This window comes from Puccinia triticina, chromosome 12A (assembly GCF_026914185.1).
Source record: "Puccinia triticina chromosome 12A, complete sequence".
NCBI classification, from domain to species: Eukaryota; Fungi; Basidiomycota; class Pucciniomycetes; order Pucciniales; family Pucciniaceae; genus Puccinia; species Puccinia triticina.
This window is the reverse complement of record NC_070569.1, coordinates 3,821,743-3,843,645: the sequence shown is the minus strand read 5'-3', so window position 1 is coordinate 3,843,645 and position 21,903 is coordinate 3,821,743. Positions and strand designations below refer to the sequence as shown.

The following is a 21,903-nucleotide window of genomic DNA, read 5'->3' as shown; positions in this document are numbered from 1 at the left end:
TCTGAATGCAAGGAGCACACCAACGGTTTCACATTCGTGGTTTGAAATTAGGGTATTTCTGCCCAAAGCCATTGATAGAGCCGTGTCAAGCGCGGGGCATATGGCTGCACCAGCACCCCCCTTGACTGTGTCATAAGATCCGTCAGTATAAATGATAATAGAATCTGGAACATTAGAAAGAGAATCTACTAAGCTAATTGTGGCACTTATGGCTTCCTCCTTCGTCAAACCAGCGTTCTCAATGGGTGGCTTTGAAACGACTATTTCCCCCTTGTATTCAATGAAAATCTTTTCCGGATTCAGCTTTACAAGTTGATCTAGTTGGTCATGGGCAACAGGGATGTGATTCCCGATCCAAGCCTCCCGGCAGAGACCTCGCTCCACCAGAATGTCTTGGATACTGCAATCAAACCGTCGGCGTATCAGTTTTCGGGTGAAAAATCCTACGCTTACACCTTTGCATACTGCGGCAACATCCCCGACAGCAGTTCTAGTCCGATGCCACTGTGTGGGGGTAGACCGGAAGGTGCCTAACATATAAATGGCAGCCAGATTATTGACTTTATCAGCTAAATTTTGCAACTTCGTAGTGTTATACTTGGTTGCCCAAACAGGGGCACCATACAATACCCTGGGAATAAGAACCGCATTCATCAATTGGACCCTATCCTTCTCTCTGAGGCCCCACCGCGAGTTACCCAGCGGCTTGAGTTGTGCTATTGTTGCTGAAGCCTTACGTTCTAGAAGTTTAAACATAGCCGTGTACGTCAGCTTGTTATCAAGAAGGACCCCTAACCACTTAACTTCCTTGCACGGCGGGAGGACTTGATTTCCAAAAGTAAAGGATTCAGGAGGATGGACTCTCCTGGTTAACCAGAGGAACTGGGCCTTCTTCTTGTCAAAAACCGCTCCAAACTTTGTCCCCCACTGCAGGGATCGGGTGCCCTGTTTGCTCAGTTTCCTCACGGTCTCCACCGGTGTTTTCGCAGCTGTTAGGTGAACCACATCGTCCACATATCCTATTGAGACTTCATCATCTTCCAGTTTAAAGGACTTGATCAGCAGTGAATTATTGTATAGAATATAGAGAATAACTGAGAGAGGTGACCCTTGGGGAAGGCCAATGTCAATGGCGAAGGGGGAGGATACATAATCATCCATCCTGATGGTCGTGCAACGGTTTGACAAGAAGGATTCGATGATCCCAACTAGATAAGCTGGGCATTTCAAATTTAACAAGTAGTGAATCAGTCTCCAAGGATGAACCGAGGGATAGGCAGATTTCACGTCCAGAAATAATCCCGCAACATATTTCTTCTCTTGCCATTTTCGCCGGACCCATGTGTCAAGCAGGACCAAAGCGTCTTCCGTCCCCGATCCTTTTCGGCCTCCTAAATGCCCATCCGCCAGGACACCGGTCTTCTCTGCCCATGTCGATAATCGTCGAGCTATGATGAGTTCAAAGAGTTTCCCCATGCCACTGAGCAGGGCAATGGGTCTATAAGCTTTGGGGTCAGTGTAATCGTCTTTTCCTGCCTTGGGGATGATGGCCGTAACAGCGCATTTCCAGGTGTCGGGGTAAGAACTATTTGCAAGCGCATTGTTGAAAGCATCTGAAAGAGTTGGGGCCAAGAACTTAGCTCCCAGTTTAATCATCTCATTCACAATTCCATCAACCCCAGGGGCCTTTTTTGGTGCGATCTTCTTGATTCCTTCTAGAACTTCGGCTTCATTTATTGTTGGGTAGCAAACGATTCAGCAAGCAGGCCTGCTGGGGACATCAGAAAGATCAATAGGGGCCTCAATGCACGATGTGCCATTGAACAGTAACTCAGCTTGCTCAAGTTTGTTGGTGGTGATTGTGCCATCTGGGCGTTTCAGGGGGAGAATTGTATGAGCTGAGGACTTTTTTGTAAATTTGAAGGCCTTGAACAGTGCTTTGTCTGAAGGATCATCCAGGAATCGCCACCATGTGTTCCTTTTGAGGATCCGGATAGTATCCCGAAAGTAGGTGTTCCACTGCCTGTAGCATTCAGAAGCTTCATCACTTTTGGTCAGGATCATCCATTGCCAGGCTCTATTTCTTTTCTCAATAATGGGGTCAAGGGTAGTTTTGCACCACCAAGACTTAGCTCTATCCGTTGTACGAGAAGTGAGTCGCTCAAAGCTTTTTTGAACTTCAATCACATCCTTTGTGATGGCCTTGACTTGCTCTTCAGTTGAGCTAAAGTTGGCAAAAGGACGTTTATCAGCTAGCTTCTGAAGTCTGTTACAAACAGTGTTGGGGTTAATGACTGCCCAGTTAAGTTTTGCGGGTCTCAATTCCTTCCTTGGGCACTGCAGATCGAGATGCAGGATGATGGCCTGATGATTGGAGCCATGATTTTCAACTGAGATCTTGGTTCTAAAAATCAGCTTGGAGGCCAGAAAGTTGGCCCAGGCCAGGTCAATGGTGTATCCCATTCCTTTAGTTGAGTAAAAAGTAGGGATATGCTTAGGAGATGACACGCGGAAGCCATGGCTGCCACAAATCTCAAGGAGTTCGCGTGCCTGTCGGTTATTGTTTTGGATTCCCTGTGGGTTCCAATGTGGGTGGTGTAGATTGGCGTCCATACAGATGACAGTTGGGATTGCTCGAGAATTGTGGATTGAAAGCCAGCGTTGAAGAATCTCCAGCGCTGGAAAAGTTCTAGGGGTGTTATAAACATTGATCAGTCGAAGGGTTTTGCTTTGGGGGAGGGAAATGTCCAGGCCTAATATAAATTGGCCACCATCACTTAGCTGTTTAATGTTACCGGATGGGATCCATTGTTTTACATAGATACATGTTCGGTGTTGATCATTCCAGGTGTTTGGTCAATGCTCAAAAGCTGTGAATACTTTCCAGTCCTGATGCTCAGGTGGGGAAAGGGTCAAAGAGTTAATCCACGGTTCTTGCAAGATCAGGAAAGTAAAATCAGAAGATTGATGTAAGACACTTAGCGTGATTTCTCGGGAGACATGACAATTCAATTGTAGTATCTTCATTTGGTTGGCTTGGTTCTGAATGACATCAGAAAAGGTCTTCATTGCACTGGTAATAGGTCTATCAACAAAATGTGAGTTAATATCGGGAGGAGGGGGGAGGAAGGAAGGGGGAAAATGGGAAGAAGAGGAAGAAGAGGAATGTGATACAGGGGTTACTTGAGGTTGTATTATCATTGGAAGTTGGTGTGTTTCTTCTCGAGCCACGCTTTCTTGAAGAAGCAAGTGACATTAAAAGGTGTATGATCGACTGTTTCAATTCCTTCAATTTTCATCTTAAGGCCTTCTTTGCAGAGGACGCATGATTTAATACCTCCTAACCCTTCAGGGCAATCCTTTGTCACATGCTCGTCACCACATTTGCCGCACTTGGCCTTCTCCCTGCACCACTGTCCAAAGTGCCCCATTTTCAGGCACTTGAAACATTGGGGGGGTCGGGGTTTGAACCTTGCTGTTCAATGATAATCGTAGTTGAGGAATAGACCAGTTTTCTCAACTCGGGCAGCTAGTTGCTTGTTCTTGAAGGCAAGAATGATCGACCCTGCTTGCTTGGGGGTTGCTGAGTTATCCGCTAGCCACTTGACCCGGACAAGATCACCTTCTGGGAAGTTGTTTTCGCTCGAAAGTTGTTTGATCGCTGATACGGCAAGAGGGTTGAAGGTTTTTGGAATGCCGTGCGCAATAATAGAGAAGGTGCTCGGCGTAGCTTCTAGATCGGGGTGGACTTCTTTCGACCAGTTGTGTTTGTTTTCCATCAGCCACTTTTGGTGAGCCTTATTTTTCGAGAAGAAACAAACGTCGCCCGACTTCAAGACTTGGGCTGCTCGGATCGAGATTCGTTCGCCTTCAACTTGTGCATCAAGCTTCTGTAAGACCTCATTTGCACGTTGGACTAGGAACCCTCGCGCGAGGTTCTGGACTTCAGATTTGTCGGGGGCTGAGTGGATAATGGCCTTCCCAGGCTTGAGTGACTTGAGGATTGTCTTCTGGGGGGGAGCGATCGTCGGAGGTCTGACAGCAGGCGCCGGTCCAGTGGCACGCGCGTATGATTGCTTTGTAGGTTGATTCTGGGGGGCCGTTGTTGACATGCGACTGCCTTCAAGCGCCTGTAGACGACCTTCGAAAGTTTCAACCATCTTCGACATCTGATCCATACGTTTGTCCATTTCTCTGAGACGCTTCGCTTCCGCGTCCATCATCATTCGGATTGCTCCGAGCGAGGACGGATCAATAATTAACGCTCCTTCAGACGAGTGGTTTTGGGGGTTGCCGATGTAGTTGGTCAGGAACGCGAGGAACACCAAGGATGGTGGCGCGACGTTCGGCCTGTCAGGCAGACGCGTCGAGGGCGCGTCGTCCAGCTCTGCAATATCGTTCATGGTCGCGTCACACGCGACGTTGGGTCGGTTGGGGGGGTCGGGTGGAGGAGGAGCGGCCATAGGGCCAGGGGGAGGGGGATTAAGTTGGATTCTGGGTGTGTAGGGGTGAGTTGGGTTATTCGAGGGTGTTGGGTAAAAAGGTGGTGACTTTTTGGTTGCGGACAGAATCCTGTGGTTCTCTTTAACCAGGGCAAATCTGATTTATCCTTAAATAATATAAAATCTAGCTTATTCCCCAGTACTCACTGCAAAGGAATAGCTAGCCTGAAACAAATGGTTTGTCTAGAGAGTACTACAAAAAGCTTTTAGTATATCCAAATATATCTAATTTTATATGTTTTTAGAGTTGCTCTTTTTTGTAATTCAATGATCTTTCAAAAATACAAGGTTTTCTGTAATGAAAGTCTGGTTTTCAAAGTAATAATATAACAACTGATGATACCAATTTATGCTTGAAGAAAATATTCAACTAACTAGGCCACTGTTGGGACACCAGTTGTGAGACTCCAAAAGCGGTTTGCACCTCTTATGGCTGAATTTAGAGAAGTATGTGTGGGGAAACCCCTGCTTCTCTGAAAGACAAAGACTGACAACACCCCCAGCTAGGCTGGAAGCAAGAAGACAGTGGTCTAGTGTAGTTGAATACTTTTCTCACAAGTGGCTCACAATGGACTGTGTATTTCAAAATATAAAGCTAGTATTTTATTATGTGGCGGAGAGTGTGAGGGTGACAATTTATTTGAATCTTGTGGGGGGAATGATCTCCTTGATTGGATGCCATCGATGGGGGACAAAGGAAGAGAGAGCCCCTCCTTATGTAGGAAAATGTGAGGCATTTATGCTGGTGGTCTATGTACATGAGGGGTTTTGGCTGGTGTGCCTTTACAAATGCTGTGCAAATACAGCTATGTACAGTGTGGCAGTGTAGACATGAGCAAATTTAGCTGGTGATCTAGTTACAAGTGTGGCTTACACAGCCCTCTGGTTGCTATGGAGTCTTCTCAAGTGACCTGCACAGCTTTCTGTATTGCTGTGTAGTCTGCTTGAGTGACTTGCACAGCCCCATGGTTACTATGCCGCTTTACTAATGTGGCTTGTGGTTGCTGGGTTACTGTAATAAGTGGCTTGTGGTTGCTACACAGCTGCATATGAGGCTGGCTGGTTGCTACGCAGCCACATATATACACACATATATATGTAAAAGGGTAGTATGTAAGCTATATACATGCAGTTTTGTAAAACTGTGTATGTAAACTGAAGGGAGTGTGTGTATCAAAAGAGGGTGGAATGTAACACTACATATGTAAACTAGAAATTTTTGAATTTTTCCATCCGGAACAAAAGTGTCTACCACAACGGCGAAGTGGGTGTTCACAAAGAAGCTGAAAGGAGATGGGGCGGTAGATCGATATAAGGCCCGTTACGTAGCACAAGGCTACTCCCAAATAGCTGGTCTTCAGTACGGTGAGACTTTTGCACCTACTGCGACTTTTGTTTCCATGAGGCTACTACTCTTGATGGCTGTGGCAAACAACTGGCCTGTTCATTCTTTTGACTTCGTGGCCGCTTACTTAAACTCTCCTATAGATGAAGATCTCTGGGTTGCAGCTCCGGAGGGCTTATCTACTCCTCCTGGCCATGCCTGCCATCTCAAGAAGGCACTATACGGGACTAAACAGGCCGCGAGATGCTGGTGGCGCCACCTTGCAAAGACACTTGACGGACTCGGATACAAAGCTTCTAAATACAACTCCAGTATGTACATTATCAAGAACAAATCCAATGGCGGAGCAATCTGGGTCCATGTAGACAATGGAATCGTTACGGCACCCAATGAGACCATTTTACAAAAATTGGAAAAGGACCTGTCTGCTACCATTAGGATTAAATGGGAATGCTCGTTAACTGACATTGTAGGACTTTCCATCACCAGAACCAACTCTGGATTCAGCCTCTGCCAACCCAAACTCATTAACAAATTACTTGCGGATCACTGGGACGGCGTCTCACACAGTAGGACACCACTACCTTCCGGGAATCTCCCACTAACAAACACTGAGGGCTTTGGTACTCTTCCTTCCGAATCTCTCTCTGTTGTCGGGATTCTCAGTTACATTGCGGTAGGAACCAGGCCTGATATTTGTTTCGCTGTTAATTTCTTGGCGTGGTTCTCTAAGTCACCTTCTACTACGCACTGGACTTGGCTGAAGAATCTCATCAATTATGTTGCAACAACAAGGACGAGGACTCTGACGCTACGGCCGCGGAAGGACAGCCCTGCTCTTCTGGGTTATGTTGATGCGAACTGGGAGGGTGAGTTCTCTAGGTCTACATACGGTCTCCTTATTCTACACTTCAGCTGTCCGATAGCTTGGGTCTCGAAGAGAATTGCAACGGTAGCTTCCTCAGCAGCCCATGCGGAATACATGGCTTTAGGACATTGTACTAAACAAATACTTTGGATTTGTAATTTGCTTTTTGACATGTATGGCGTATGGTATGTGGGCAACATCAAATGCGACAACCAGGCCACCGTAAAAATCAGCTCAAATGACACATCCAACAAACGGGTCTGACACACTGACCGCAAATTTTACATCACGAACCAGGCCTTCTCCAAAAACAAGATCTCCGTCACTTGGGTTCCGACCAAAGAACAATTTGCTGACATTTTTACAAAGAACCTCAGTCCTTTGGTTCACGAAAATCAACAACTTGTAGTTCAGGGAGACGTCTCTTCTAGTGGGGGGTGTTGTAGCTCATTACGTAACCAAGGATTACGTCTCACTACAGTCACGTCATGAGTAACACTCACAACATATCTCAACGATTCATCTAGGTTTCTCACATTCTTCTTTGTCATCTGTCATGTTGTCTCTTACATAATGTGTCCTATAAATACCTTGTATTTCCAGCACATTATGGTTTCTCCTTTTTTCTCATGCAATCTACGATTTCTGTCTCTCTATTTACATATTTGAGCCTCTTTAACGCACTGCAGACGTCGTACACTCGACGTCCCGGCCACAGCGCGCGGTAGCGTGAAACACTTCGCGCACTGCAGAAGAAAATTATGATGTTCCTATTTTTCTTGCTGTCAGCCAGTAGAGGGGATTTTTCTCCCCCCCCCCCTTGAATTTCTTGAAATTTTAGCAACCCTCAGTTTGACACAAAACTAAGGGTAAAAAATACCAAAAAAATAGAAGAAGCTGCGGCTAAACACCCGGCCGTCGTGCGGCACGGGCCGCTCATCAAGCACATTATGCCAACTCCCCCAATGGCCGGCACAGGCCTGTCATTGAGCGTAGTATGCGTACCCCTTGATGACCGGGTCCGTTCCGGTCATTGAGAGGAGTAGACACTCCCTTTGATGACTGATTCCATTCCGGTTAACATCACCAAAACCTTAGCCATGGTGCCCCAAAGGGTCTCAAAATTTTACAGTGCACAGATTAAGCTCTGGAAACAATATGATGAGTAGAGATGGCCCTGCCGCACCCGGGTACCCGCGCCTTTTTTTTGGCAAAATCGGACACCCGCACCCGCACCCGCGGAGTGGGTCAGAGCGGGTACCTGCCCCTCAAAATTGACCAGAAGGATTCCTTCCAGTCAAAGAGGTTACAAAACCTTTTTGACCAGAGGGATTCCTTCTGGTCAAAAGGGTTCTGTGGCCTCTTTGACTGGAAGGAATCCTTCCGGTCGCCTTCCTTCCAGTCGAAGAGGTTACAAAACCTCTTTGACCGGAAGGAAGGCCTTCCCAGTCCTTCTGGTTGTTGTGTCAGCCGCCACAAGCCCAAACAAGAGCAGGTACCCGCTAGGATACCCGGGTACCCGCTCAATCTCTCCCAGAAATCCAGCATCCGCCCCCAAACACGCACACGCTGGCGGGTACCCGCCGACCATAAGCGGGTACCCGCCAGCGGATAGCAGGTACCTGCGACGGGTTATTCGGGGCCATCTCTAATGATGAGCTGCATGGCATTAGCAAACCCCATGAATGGGGTGTGCTACTGTGCGCCCATTGTGGCAGATATCCTACTATTGAACACCACAAAATTATTAGCCATGGTGCCCCAAAGGGGCCCATAATTAAGTGCATGGTAAAAGCCCCAAAGATAATCTGGTGAGCTGCATGGCATTAGCACACCTCAGGAATGGGGTGTACTACTGTGTGCCCATTTTGGCTGGTTTCCTACTCAGGAACACCACCAAAGCCTTAGCCAAACCCATTCCTGGGGTGTGCTAATGCCATTCAGCTCACCACATTGTTTTGAGCATATGAGGGCTGCATGTCAGTCATCATGAAATACCAACTTCAAGCCTCACAGCGTCCCAGTTCTGCTGAACTACATATAAATGTTAGTAGCTTAAAAGAGCCACCTGAATCTCACCTTTCAAATGAATTACTTTTTAGATTTTTCCACTGACTTTCAAACAATTTACAGTGCTTTCCGTCCAGCCTTCTGGTCCAATGGTGGTGTGCGCACCCCCAGTTAAGCCTAACCCTAACAAATTGGTACGTGGGGTGTGTTACTTCTGAGGTGACATTTTAAATGGTGTGTTCATGTTAAATGTTGGGTTACATGTTGAACAGTGCATGTCTACATGTGTTATGTGGTGCGTGTGCATGTTGCTCACGGATTACATGGTGTTTGTGCACGTTGCAGGTGGGGTGTACATGTTACATGTTATACATGGTTTACACTGTTTGTAAACTTCTTGCATGGGGGTTACATGGTGCAGGACATTCATGTGGGGTACTTGGGGGTTGCATGTTACAGGAAAATCTTACATGGGGGTTGTGTGTTGCAGAAACATTTTACATGTTGCACAAGCTTGATACATGGGCTACTTGTTCTAAATTGTATATGTGTTTAGGCCCTGTTTGGCGCCAATATAATTGGTGAAATAATCACAGGTGAAATAATCCGTGACATTTTGATTATTTCACCCAAAATAAAATGTAATTGAATATATTGCTGGCGTTTGTCAGTACATTGGTATAAACCCAGCCAGCCAACCGCCCACCTCTTGATCAACCAAGAAAGCGAATGGACAAACTTGCCCTCCACTCGATGACCACCCACCTGGTCATTGAGTGGCTATAGCCTATGACCCACTTCACCCACTCAATGACACAGTTGGTCATCGAGTGGATGTATTGTAGTCCAACTGATGAACAGGACGGTTTGAGTGGACTTATATCCACTTGATGGCCTGGTTGGTCATCAAGTGGAGCATGTTCCACTTGACAACCAACCGGGTCACTGAGTGGATACCTACTCCACTTGATGACCAAACGGGCCATCGAGTGGAGTATTTATCCACTCAATGACCAACCAGGCTATTGAGTGGATAAGTCCATTCAATGACCCGGTTGGTCATCAAGGGTCATTGAGCAAGTGGAGTGTTATATCCACTCGATGACCAACCAGGCCATCAAGTGGATATACAAGTCCACTCATCAAGTGGATACATCAAGCTAGTGAAGTGTTGTATTATGTATCCACTCAATGAGGTCAATAATTGAGGTTGGGAGTTGCAAGGGTGGGTCTGATTTCGCTGCCAATATATTGGCATGTAGGAACTTTAATTACAAATTATTTCATGTTTTGAATACACGGCAGTTGCGTGGCGCCGGCAAAGCGCCCAAAGTTTGGTCGTCAATTTGACGGACCTCCCCCAGCCATTGCCGACCGTTTGCAAGCTGGTCTCCCGTCAACCGTCAAGCGGACCGACGACTTTGCCAGCACGCCCGGCGATGCGCAAATGGACAACCCGCTGGCAAAAGAAAGGGCGGGTTGACCCATCCGGCAATCTGCCGTCGAACCCGAAAACCCCCCCCCCAGCCCCGAAACAAAAACGGGTCGTTCCAGCCTCGATCGCAGGCTCTCTGAGCTCGGTTTGGCACTTTGAGACACTCACAGCAGGTTTTATCAGCCACCAGGGCACATTTTTTGTTTTTTATTGCATTTTACAGTTTTTTTTGTTTTTTATGGTTTTTTTTTTTTTTTTTTTGTTCTTTGATCATTTTTTTTGTACAAAAGTCTACTGATACAAGAGAAACGGAATGAATAGGGAAGATTAGAAAAAGGGGAAAGGGAATGTACAGTCACCACACTACAGGGCAAGGGCAAGGGCAACTTCTGCTTGTAGAAGCGCCGCCATATCTTCTTGAGATGGTTCAGCCCCGTACTGTGCAATGAGTGACCGTGTTTCAATGTCACATTCAAGGGCGGTCGGGACTCGAATCCACTCTGCCGGGACGTCGGGAAACATCACGTTCCCAGGGAAGAGATCCCGATCACGCCTCATGATAGGCAATGTAAATCTAGCAGAGGAGGAAAGGAAGGTAGTCATCGTACATAGAACTGGGGCTCAGCGAGAATAGGGACACTTACGCCTGAAGTTCTACAAAGCTCTTCTCCCGAATGGCTTCTAACTGATCATCTATCAGGTCCCATTGAGACCTCGTGTCCCCAGGGGCACGGTGTAGAAGATGATGGACTGTCAATAACCGGAGCATGGCGATGAGCACCATGACTCCAGAGTTGATATCTCCCCGTATGTCCCGGTCGGAGGAGCGCCGGATCGATCTGGTCAGGTCGGTTCGTAGCACCAATCACAAACACGTTCTTCTTTGCATTCATCCCGCCCATCTCCGTCAGAATCTGATTCAACACTTGGTCTCCAGCACCGCCTGCATCGCCCGAACTGCCTCCACAAGCTTTGGCTATTGAATCCAGCTCATCAAAAAACATCACACATGACGCAGCAGCACGTGCCTTATCAAACACATCTCAAATGTTCGCTTCAGATTCTCCGAACCACAATGCGTTGAACGCAGGAACTCACCTGCATGACATTGAAATGGAGCCCATTGTTGTCGACTATCAGGAAGATTGGTCAAGTGCGAGTGGGAGCGGCAGCCAGCACGGTAATCTGAACATGCAAGAGGTCAGAGGGACATGTCTGAGGATGTGGGTTAGTGAGGGTGGGGGTGATCCAATGAGCGGACTTATAAAAAAATGAGGTGGGTGGATGGGTGAGGGCCAGGGGTGATGGAGGGTGGTGGTGATCCAATGAGCGGACTTAGAAAAAATGAGGCGGGTGGATGGGTGAGGGCCGAGGGTGACGTGTCCCTCTGGGCAGACTTTGTCTTGGCCCCCTCTGCCCTTTTTTTGGGTTAGCCTGGAGGCCGGCATCTTGCCACTGTTCTCACCGGCTGTTGTCCGGTCAAGCGGGTGCATCGGCAAACCGACCCCAGGCAAGTTATGTTAAACTTGCCTGAAGTCAAGTGCCGGCGGGTACGCGGTTAATTCACCCGTCATTTTGACGGTTGACGGGAGACCCGCTAGTGAGCGGTCAATCTCACTGGCCAGTTGTCTCTGACGGCAGTTTTGACGGCCGAAACCTTAATCCGCGCAACTGCCGTGTATGTTGGTTTGCCAAACACCATCGGCATTTTACCAATATAATCGTGAAATATTTGTGAAATATATCACTGATTATATTGGTGCCAAACGGGGCCTTACTTGTTGCTGAAATATTTACATGGTGTTTATCTGTGGATTTATATTGTACAGGGGTTACACATCACATAACAATTTTATACTGGAGTTGGTTGCAGTGCCCGCGGACAACTCCCAAAGAGGCTCTATGTGGAGGGCCAATTAGGTGGATGAATCCCTTTTACTTTTTCAAAAAGGGGATTATCCAAACACACAAGGGCACCCCCTTTTATATGCGTTCCACCAGCAAGCTTGCCTCAACTCCGCCCTGCATGCTTCTTGACAACAACGCCACCGCCACACCCCTGATGTATGTATAATTATATCTGACGCGGCACTGACCACAACTCAACAGCTTCACCTTTTCCTTGATGTGAGTGCGGCGCGGCCATCCCACTCATTCAAAACTCACACCCTTCTGACCAGCAGCCAACCCCAAAAACCCCGGTCCATCCTCAGCCCCAGCCTGTCTTCCACCTCGGACCCCTCTCTCTTCCTCTCCTTGCAGCCTTTCATCATGATCCCTCAGCCAAATCGAGATCAGGCCCTCCTGCGATCCTTCCTCGGCAATCTCTCCAGGTCATGCTATTGGTCCAGCTTCATTCGCCCTCTCATCTTCCTCATCCTCACCTACCAACTCCGACACCATTATCCTACCGCTCAGTCTTCGGCCAAGAAGCTACTTGATCAGCTCCAGCTCCCCCATCCACCCATCCCTCCCCCCAAGGTATGCTACATTCCCTTCCTCATCTCTGGCAGACTATTTGATCATATCACTCACCCCATCTACATCCGTCTTGTTGGTTTGGACTGATTTAGTTCCAGAGGGCCATGTTCACCAAGAGTATCTATGTTTTTTGATCAAGATCCATGATCTCAAAGATGAGTATCAGCATTAGTCTTGTTTTGGATGACAATCTGAAAATATAGGATGCTTGAGTTCCTTAATCTGCTATGTACATAGTTTGCAGAGTACCTTCCTCAGTATTGTGGCGAGTTTCTTTGAGTGTGATGATCTTGTTGGTGATCCTAGAGCAACACTGCATTACAAATCAATAATCAAGCAATTATTTCTGAGCTGGGCCTGGCTGTTGAGCTGGGCGACGCGGAGGAGGAGCTGGCGGACGCAGGTGTGGGTGAGCCCGCAAGCCAGAAAGCCGACGATGTATCGCCGCATCCGTAGTACAGCAGCTCTGTCAGCTCCGCGTCCGCCGTCGCCGACGCCGGTACCAGCTGCCGGGGCTTATGCTGCGACGCTTTGATTGGCACCCGTCAGCTCACCGTTTGCAGCTTCACCTGTTGCGCCAGCGGTGCCAGAGTTTAGGGATGCAGCACCAGCTCCATGAATCACACTCGGGTCAGTTTCCTTCACTTCAGGTGGGGGGTGCTGAGTCATCCCTTCGCAGATTGTGCCTTACATTCAAATCCTTGCGTATCCAATCCTCGATGAACATGTTGACCTTTTTTCCTTGATTTTGGTTTTTCTGGCTGGAAAAGGCCTGTGAGGAGGAGATAGGTGAGCAGTTGTTTGGAAGAGGGTGTGGCACAGCAAGAGAGAGAGAGAGAGACGGAGAGTTTTTTGGCGTACCAGCTAGTAAGTCCTGGGGCTCGGGCAAGTCTTTCTGTCAAATTTTGCTGGTGAGGAAGGCGCGGGTCGCTCTGGGGACAAGTATGGAGGAGGCGACGGCCTTTTCGAGTCTCATTGTGTGCCGAATATGGCAGTGCTGGGCAGGAACGGGCTGCTTGGCGGACCATTCCTTCGGGCACTGACAATTTTATCCTGCATTCAATCGCTCGCACTGCGCTGTCCACGAAACTGAATGTCAAGTTGGCCAACAATTTATCTGCTGATGTAGTCGACGCCGTTTTGGCGATTCGTCCAGAATCAGAACCGATCGATCTGCACATGATCAAGATTATGAAAATGCAACATTTATGGTGTTCAAAGTTGGTTTGCATAATTTTATGCACGCATAAATCATAAAATCATAAAAATATTTTGGTGAGGAAATTTTGTATTACATAATCAGACAGTCATATCCCCTGCAAAAAAGATTTTATGATTTTATGATTTATGCATGCATAAAATTATGCAAACCAACTTTGAACACCATAATTGTACCAAGAATGACAGTCAATTGGTTCGCGGAATCGTTCTAGATCACGGAGCTCGGCACCCAGATATGCCTAGACAAGTGGAAAACGCATTGATCCTGACACTGGAGGACTTCCCGTCGGTTTTAGAAGACCGGCAAAATGTGATTTTCCATTTCTATTTTCTATTCTCAAGCAGTTTCTCTGCTGAAAAATAGAAAATAGAAATAGAAAAAACTGAAAAGCCAGCTTTCTAAATTGGCAGGAAGTCCTCCACTCAATGTCAGTAAAAATCTAAGTTTATTAAAGACAGACAATCACAAAAACAAAGATCAAGGGTTTCCCCTACAAAATAATAACAAGAAAAAAAAGAAAGTCAAACAACAACACCAGAACAAATACCCATCCTCTTCTAGAGAGGTTGCAAGTATTGGGCAGATAACCCCCAGCGCGCCGCATTTAAGGCAATTGCAAAGGGGGGTCATCGAGAATTAACCCTCAAACTGCGCAAGTGCAACAGCGGAGGGGTTGAGGACAAGCTGCCAGCTGGAAGTGCAGTGGCAGAGAACATCCTGGGGTTAGAAAAATCCAAACCCCAGGTTTATATACCCCAACCAACTTTGAGTTTTTGGGTATGTATGTCTACAAGAACTGTGCAGGCAGTCGCAAGGCAGCAGCGTGGCGGTGGCGTCGCCCTCCATGCTGTATGTTGTGTGTACCATGGAGGGTTGAGTACTGGCTGTACCAGTCACTATGCTCCAAGGCAGCGGGTTGCCACGATGGTTGCTACATGCCGCGCCACCCACTCCGCTCGCCTCGTGCATTTCATTTGCAACACAGTGGGGCAGAGTTGGGGCGCTCAGCCGGCGCACCAGCAGTGCAGGCGCCACATTGGCGCCACTGGGGCTCAGTGACGCCCCCTGTCATGAACCAGGGCGCCACCGGTTGAGGTGACGCCCTCATTTGCAACATGGGATTGCTATTGACCTGGGCGCCCCAGGGACGCCCCCATCTGGCACCCCTATGCGGCGTAGTACGCCGCCTTGGCAGGGAGGGCGCCCCGCGGTTCCATCATGGCGTCACCGAGGCTGGCCGCTGGCAGGACAGGGGGCGCCTTGGGGTGAGTATGGCCCCGGGGTCGCCCGAGAGTTGGCCACATGCCTCCACGGTGTGGAACTTCTGCGCAATGCGTGATCTGAGCTTGGAAGGGAAATAGCAAAAACTAGGTAAGTTTAGGCTACAGGTGCTTGAAGGGCTGCCTTCCTGTATTAAACTCTGGGAGAAAGTACACTAGAATTTTATAGTGTGGCTAAATCAGATGAATTATTCTTAATTTAGACTGCTTCAGACCCTAAGAACCAGGAATCTTGTGCTTGGGATGAGAGATGTTATAAATTTGATGTGATCAAGTTTGTTATAAAAAGTAAGTTATGTTTATAATTATCAAGTTCTAAATTTAAGATCTAATATTATAATACTATAATGATGTAATGGATGCTGAAGTAATTTCTTAATATTACTATTTATGCAGGCATTACTATACTATAGTGGTGTGATGAATGCAGAAGTAATCTCTTAATATTAGGCCCTGTTTGGCAGCGTCATATTACGCAGCGTAATAATAGGAAACATGCTACATTACATATGGTAAAAAATGTCTCTTTAGGATAATCTTTTGAAAGTAAACCCTCACAAGGCTTGGCAGTTTACTTCCAAAAGATTAGGCGGAAAAGTAGCGTCTTACACAATGTAGGGGGACATGGCAAGATTATTTATTGCGTAATAATCACGCTGCCAAACAGGGCCTTACTATTTAGTGCAAGCTGCATGGGGAAAAAGGAAACAGGAAGGGGCAAGGAAGGCCTCCTTTTATAGATGAAAACTCGTCTGAGAGTGGTTTTTGTGATGTACAATAATGTATGTAGTGTGAAATTAAATATCAGAGTGTGAAAAAGAAATTAATATAGTGTGAAAAGGAATTAATGTAGTGTGAAAAGAAATGACTATTTTGGGAAAGATGATCATGTCTAAGATGAGATTTACCAACATGTGAATGCAAATCTTTGAGGGGAAGTATGTGTGAAATCAAAACAGGCTGAAGTGGCTGTGCGCCTAGTATGAGTATGAATCTTAGTGTGAAACTGATGATTTACTGTGCTAATTTGTGGCATGATTGATTCCTGCTGAGTGGAATATCACTGGTTTTCTGGGTGATAAAAAGATGTGAAATCTGAGAGAAAAGTTTTAATGTAAAGTATTTGTACTAAAGATATTTAATATGTAGTTTATAATGTACTATAATATTTAAAACTATACTATTTTGACGCTGTTGATAGTTGATTAATCTCACCACAACGGCCGTACTGCCGGCCTGTTGAGGCATAGGCACAGAGAGGCCCCATCGGAGCCTTTGAGCTGGGTTGGGCGAGCCATGAGGGCAGCCCCGAGGGGTGTGGGATGCGGGCAGCGCATTCAACAACCCCCAGAAACACCTTGAAGAGACCCTTGGGGTTCATCATGGCGTTTCCAAGGCTGGCCGCCGGCAGGACGGGGGGCGCCTTGGGGTGATTATGGCCCTGGGGTCGCCCGGGAGTCGGCCACATGCCTCCACAGCCATACCGCCGCCCTGTTGAGGCGTAGGCCCAGAGAGGCCCCATCGGAGCCTTTGAGCCGGGTCGGGCGAGCCATGAGGGCAGCCCCAAGAGGTGTGGGATGTGGGCGGAGGGCGCTTGCATTCAACAACCCCCAGAAACACCTTGAAGAGACCCTTGGTTTCACCTCAGAGGTGAGGCAAGGTGAAACTGTAATGCTTCCTTCCCCAGAACTTGGTGAGGTGAAACCATAAACACTTCCTGCCCCAGCCAAGATCCGCTTCTCATCCAAAACAACCCACTCAGACCCCACTTCACAAATTCACACACCTAGGTGTAGTTCAGAGAAGTCTTGATTTATTGCAAACACTTAAATTCCAGTAGTAGTAAATCTAACAAAAACAATGGTTAATAAAAGATAGGAAAATATGTGAAAACATTGAATAATCTTACCTATTGAGGTTTAGTTTTATTGAATAGACAGGCTGTTGATGTTGGCAATAGACTATGAGAGAATATGTAAACTGAGAAAATATAAAAGAGCATTGAGTTGATGAAACCTAAGATTGAGAAACAGCAAGCAAGCGAAGTACCTCTCCTCCCCCTGATCAAGTATCCTCTGTGTCTTGAGAGCTACGCCTGCGCTTGACTGAGATGCACTGATTGATATGACGTTTGGATGAGTGCTTGATAATTTTGACTTCACCTTGATTAAATATTGGCGGGTTCAGTCAATGGTGTGGAGTGTGATCTTGAAGGTACCGGGTTTGTTCGCTCCGAGAGCTTGAGGTGAAAATTCTAGAAGCTTATTTGAGATTGAGATTGAGCATGTGACATGTAGTGAACATTTCATCCAACACCAGGACCACACAATCATCAATCTGCGGCTGAAATGGGCCCCACTGATGAGCCAGGTATGCCCTTTCTCCACTACTTCAGTTGTTTGTGACACAAAGGCTCACATATTCCTCCTTGTCAAAAGACTAAACCCACGAAGAGATTGTTACATACTATGTATTTCCCCAAGCAAGAAAAGGACTGGCACCAGCATGTCAAAAATGCCGCACACAAGAACAACGTCCAACAGCGCAATGAATTGAGGAGGTCAAGGGTACCCCCTTGGGAGGCTGATCCAACTCAGGAACAGGACAACTGGAAATTCCATGAAGAAGACATTGCTCATGAAGATTGTATATGGCTCACATGATGGCACTGATTGGGGGACTTAACACACAGATGCTTGAACCAGAGACAAATGATTCTTTGCCTCTAGAGCCTGGGGTTTAATATTGACAGCAATTCCATTTAACTGATGATTCTTGTATGGAAAACCTCCATAAATCACTTTTGCATACTGTGAAAACCCATTCATTAACCTTTCCACATAGGACCTTAAATGAGAGGCAATGGTCATTAATTGGTGTCTATACTTTGCCCCTTCCCACGCCAAATGTAAGTCTGACTGATCCACCAATGGATGTGTTAATGTTTTATCTGCTTGCTATCTAGATTGAATTTCTTCAGATCAAAATCCACAATGCATGTTTCACTTGTTACAAATCACAAGACAAAACTTCCCAAGTCATAATCAAACTGCACAACACTGAATCACCAATTCTTGCCTGACGTTAACTGAAGATTACCCTTCCCATCACCTCCATCTGGCCCCTAACCCAACTTTTACTCAAAAGGAACAATAGAATGTGATGGTTCTTGGTCTTCAGGGTTTTAAACCCTGCAGCGGCGCAGCCGCCTTGGCCTCTAGTATTTATGAAAAACTCCCAAAAGAAATACACTTGAGAGAAAGACTTGCAAAACTGTCCCAGCAATGTAAGAGCATCGAGTCCAACTTTGGTGGGCCAGAAGGCATTTTTGCCCTCCAGCGGACCCACCAAAAGGGCTTCCAAAGTTTGGGGGGGGGGGTGGATGAAACCCGCTTGAGGCTGCCTCTTTTGGCAGCTCTGGGCAAGCCGCCTTTGACACCACTTCCTCAACATATCCACAAATTCACCACAGAAAACCTTGGCACATCAAACCATGGACAACACCACCGGTGCCACCAATGAATCACCTCCTCCAACTCCTCAACTTTCAGCTGCTGTTGAAGACCAAACAACCGAGGGTACCAAACCCAAAATCCTTGCTGGACCATTGAAGAAGATAAACTTCTTTGCACCGCATGGCTCAAAGTCACCCAGGATGCTATAGTCGGAACGGGGAAAAAATTGGTGACCTTTTGGGAAAGAGTCACAACTTATCAGAAGAGACTCATCAAAGATTTCAACACAGAGAAAAAAAAGACCAAGGGCTTCAAAGAACTTCCCTTCCAATTAACAAACGCCATCAAATTTTGCTGGGGCCATATCATGAAGACCTGTAGTTGCTTTTGTGGATGTTACAGTCAATTCAAATGCCAATTGGCCAGCGGTGTGGTGTTCTGTGCCTGTGTCAATGCCAAAAAGGATACAACAGAGGGTGGAGACAGTACAGTCATCATACAAGAGGAGGAGATATTATCACATCAACAGTCAAGGCACATACGAACCAAAGAAGGATTTGTAGTAAGGAATAGTCTCAACCAGGAACGGAAGGAAGGAGCGCAAAGGAAGAAGGAAGGGAGGAAGGAACAGGAGGAAGAGGAGGAGAGGCCAAGACCCCCAGAATCCAGAATGGTCACGGATAGTGGCAATCTATACATCTGCTTGCTCAAGGAAGATTCTATCAGGAGGCTGTGTTTGTTTTGGAGGTGGAGTTAGAAGGTATCTAACACAGGCTGCACAGCATCTTTGGCTGGAGTCTTTGTATTTGTTTGCTCAGGGAAGATTCTATCAGGAGGCTGTGTTGTTTGGAGGTGGAGTTAGAAGGTATCTAACACAGGCTGAACAGCATCTTTGGCTGGAGTCTTTGTATTTGTTTGTTCAGGGAAGATTCTATCAGGAGGCTGTGTTGTTTGGAGGTGGAGTTAGAAGGTATCTATTAGGAGGCTGTGTTGTTTGGAGGTGGATTTAGAAGGTATCTATCAGGAGGCTGCGTTGTTTGGAGGTGGAGATAGGGTGTATCTGGTCCAGCCTTCACAGGAATCTACTGCTGAAGGCTGTGTATTTGTTTGTTAGTTTGTATATCATAGATGTTTGGCTGTAGATTTAAAGTGTATCTAGCACAGCAAAGCTGTGTTGTTTGTATTTGTGGCTGTGTAGAAAGGCTGTGTAGGTGAGAACCCCTGCAGCAGAAATCCCTCACAAGGAGCTTTCTGCAGCAGAAATCCCTCATCCTCCAGCATAAAAGGAGGGCCTCTCCCCACTATAATTTTCTTTTTTCCCCATCAGCCTACAGAGGTTTGGTCACAAGTGGTTAGTTAGTTTAGTTAGGATCAGCCTAGAGAGGTTGGTCACTGTGGTTAGTTTCTAGTTTGTAGCAGCCTAGGAAGGTCTGTTTATTGTGGTTATTAGTAGTGGATTAGTGTAGAGAACTTTAGTGTGTGTTAAGAACAGTAGTAGAACCAACAACCAACCAACCAACAACCAACATCCAACCCATATATATATATATTTACTTTGTAGCAGATTATTACAACAACATAGTGTCAGCAATTTAACATCACAAATTTTACAACATAAATCAAACTTTATCTCACCCACCACGTTAAACCAAGTTACAAAAGATTCACCACAACTATTGATGCAAGTGATCTAGGTCAGATAGAGATTACTATACAAAAGTAAGAGCTATCTTTGGAATCAGCCACACCATTTAAATATTGATTACAAGACTCTTGGTTATTTGCATAGTACCATCAGAGGGGCAGGTCTTTCAAACCACCCGTAAGTTGTAATAGGCTTTCATCTTATTCACAACTTATCTCCCCCTCAACGGAACTTCGATTACCACTCATCCATTCCCTTTGGAGTCCTTACAGCGGAAAGACTTGAGATGATGTGGTTTGTGTTTTTTTAGCTTACAAGCTGTGCTGGGGATGTTAATCTGTCTCTTTATCTCTTTCAGCTTGCCGAGGCAAAAGAACTATACAAGATGACATACAACTCAACCTTCAACCTTGATCATTGTTGGGTTATCTTGAAAGACACCCCAAAATGGCAAGTGGCACAACAAGAGTACGATGCAAAACTGAAAAAAAACAAAGGTGCCAAAGGAATCTACCTCAAGACCAGCACAACCAATGCAAACTCAGTCTTGGCTGCGGAAAAATCCAACACAACTCCTTCTTTTTCTGCTCCGGACAACCTTGCCAAGGAAGAGAGTGATCAATGTGTTCTTGGAGATGAGGGCCATCCAGATGGGAACAAAACAGCTAAAAGAAAAAGGAACAAGGAAGCGATGTTTGAGAAAGTCATCAAGATGCAAGAATCTCTAGTCAAAACCGCTGAAGAACAAACAGCTTTGGTGAAAGCGGCAATGCAATCAGAAGAGGAGCATTGAACAATGTCCGTTGTGGTATGCTTTATGGTTACCCATCTAGCCCATTTCAAAATTTCCTTTTTTTCTCATATGTACACTCACAAATCACCCAATATGGCGGCACCACTGGATTCTATGGCCAAAACTACACAGGACACCATGGACAACACACCTTAAACCCCTCTGGATCACAAGTTACAACCACTTCAGGACACCATCATTCAGTTACATACACTCAAAACACCATACTCAGGTCATATAATCCGTTACATGAACCACACTTACCCAGGACATGTAATCCGTTACATGGACCACCCTGACAGCCTGTCTACCCTTAACATATACTTTGCCTCATCAGCTGCACTCATTACATTGTGTTATGCACATGTCATGCAGTGTTATGCACATTTGATGCAGTGTTATGCACACTTGATGCAGGCTTATGCAGTCTAATGCAGTCTTATGCAGGGGCATGCAGACTACACCACAGGGCAAAAGATTGAAAGCCTTCCAAAGTTCAATCAAAAAATGTTCGAACTCCCCGCCAGCAAGAGGGGACGTCGCCAACTTTGTCAAACTAGTTGACCAAGTGAGTTCAAACTGATGTTTCAAAGTCCTTTCAAAGGCCCTTTGGATATAATTTGAAGTGCCCGTGACATCAAATATTGTTTGGGTGGAGACTTTGAATACAACACGAAGTTTTTTCAAATAATAATGGAATAACCTTTGAATATAATTTGAACTCTGCTGAGCTCAAATTATAATCAAAGGTTGACTTTGGAATACCATGGGATTTTAATCGAAGCAAACTCGATTGAAATTCAAACGTACCTTGGAGAGTACTCAATGTTTGAAATGAAATCAATAGGGCAGGGAAGCAGACCGGAG

The 21,903-nt window shown here is 46.3% G+C and overlaps 3 protein-coding genes across 3 annotated transcripts; 2 read left to right on the top strand and 1 right to left on the bottom strand.

Moving 5' to 3' along the window:
• Positions 1 to 208: 208 nt before the first annotated feature.
• PtA15_12A352 (uncharacterized protein) lies at positions 209 to 534 on the top strand (the record flags this gene model as incomplete). The annotated part of the gene is made up of 2 exons (XM_053161952.1): positions 209 to 273; positions 339 to 534. 2 exons carry the CDS (start codon positions 209 to 211, stop codon positions 532 to 534), a joined length of 261 nt encoding a protein of 86 aa, XP_053025918.1.
• A 1,681-nt stretch (positions 535 to 2,215) lies between these two features.
• PtA15_12A351 (uncharacterized protein) lies at positions 2,216 to 4,463 on the bottom strand (the record flags this gene model as incomplete). Its single annotated transcript, XM_053161951.1, has 2 exons — positions 2,216 to 2,224; positions 4,041 to 4,463. 2 exons carry the CDS (start codon positions 4,461 to 4,463, stop codon positions 2,216 to 2,218), a joined length of 432 nt encoding a protein of 143 aa, XP_053025917.1.
• A 7,968-nt stretch (positions 4,464 to 12,431) lies between these two features.
• PtA15_12A350 (uncharacterized protein) lies at positions 12,432 to 15,042 on the top strand (the record flags this gene model as incomplete). The annotated part of the gene is made up of 3 exons (XM_053161950.1): positions 12,432 to 12,641; positions 14,849 to 14,952; positions 15,009 to 15,042. The coding sequence occupies 3 exons, from the start codon at positions 12,432 to 12,434 to the stop codon at positions 15,040 to 15,042; spliced, it is 348 nt and encodes a 115-aa protein (XP_053025916.1).
• Between the last annotated feature and the right edge of the window lie 6,861 nt (positions 15,043 to 21,903).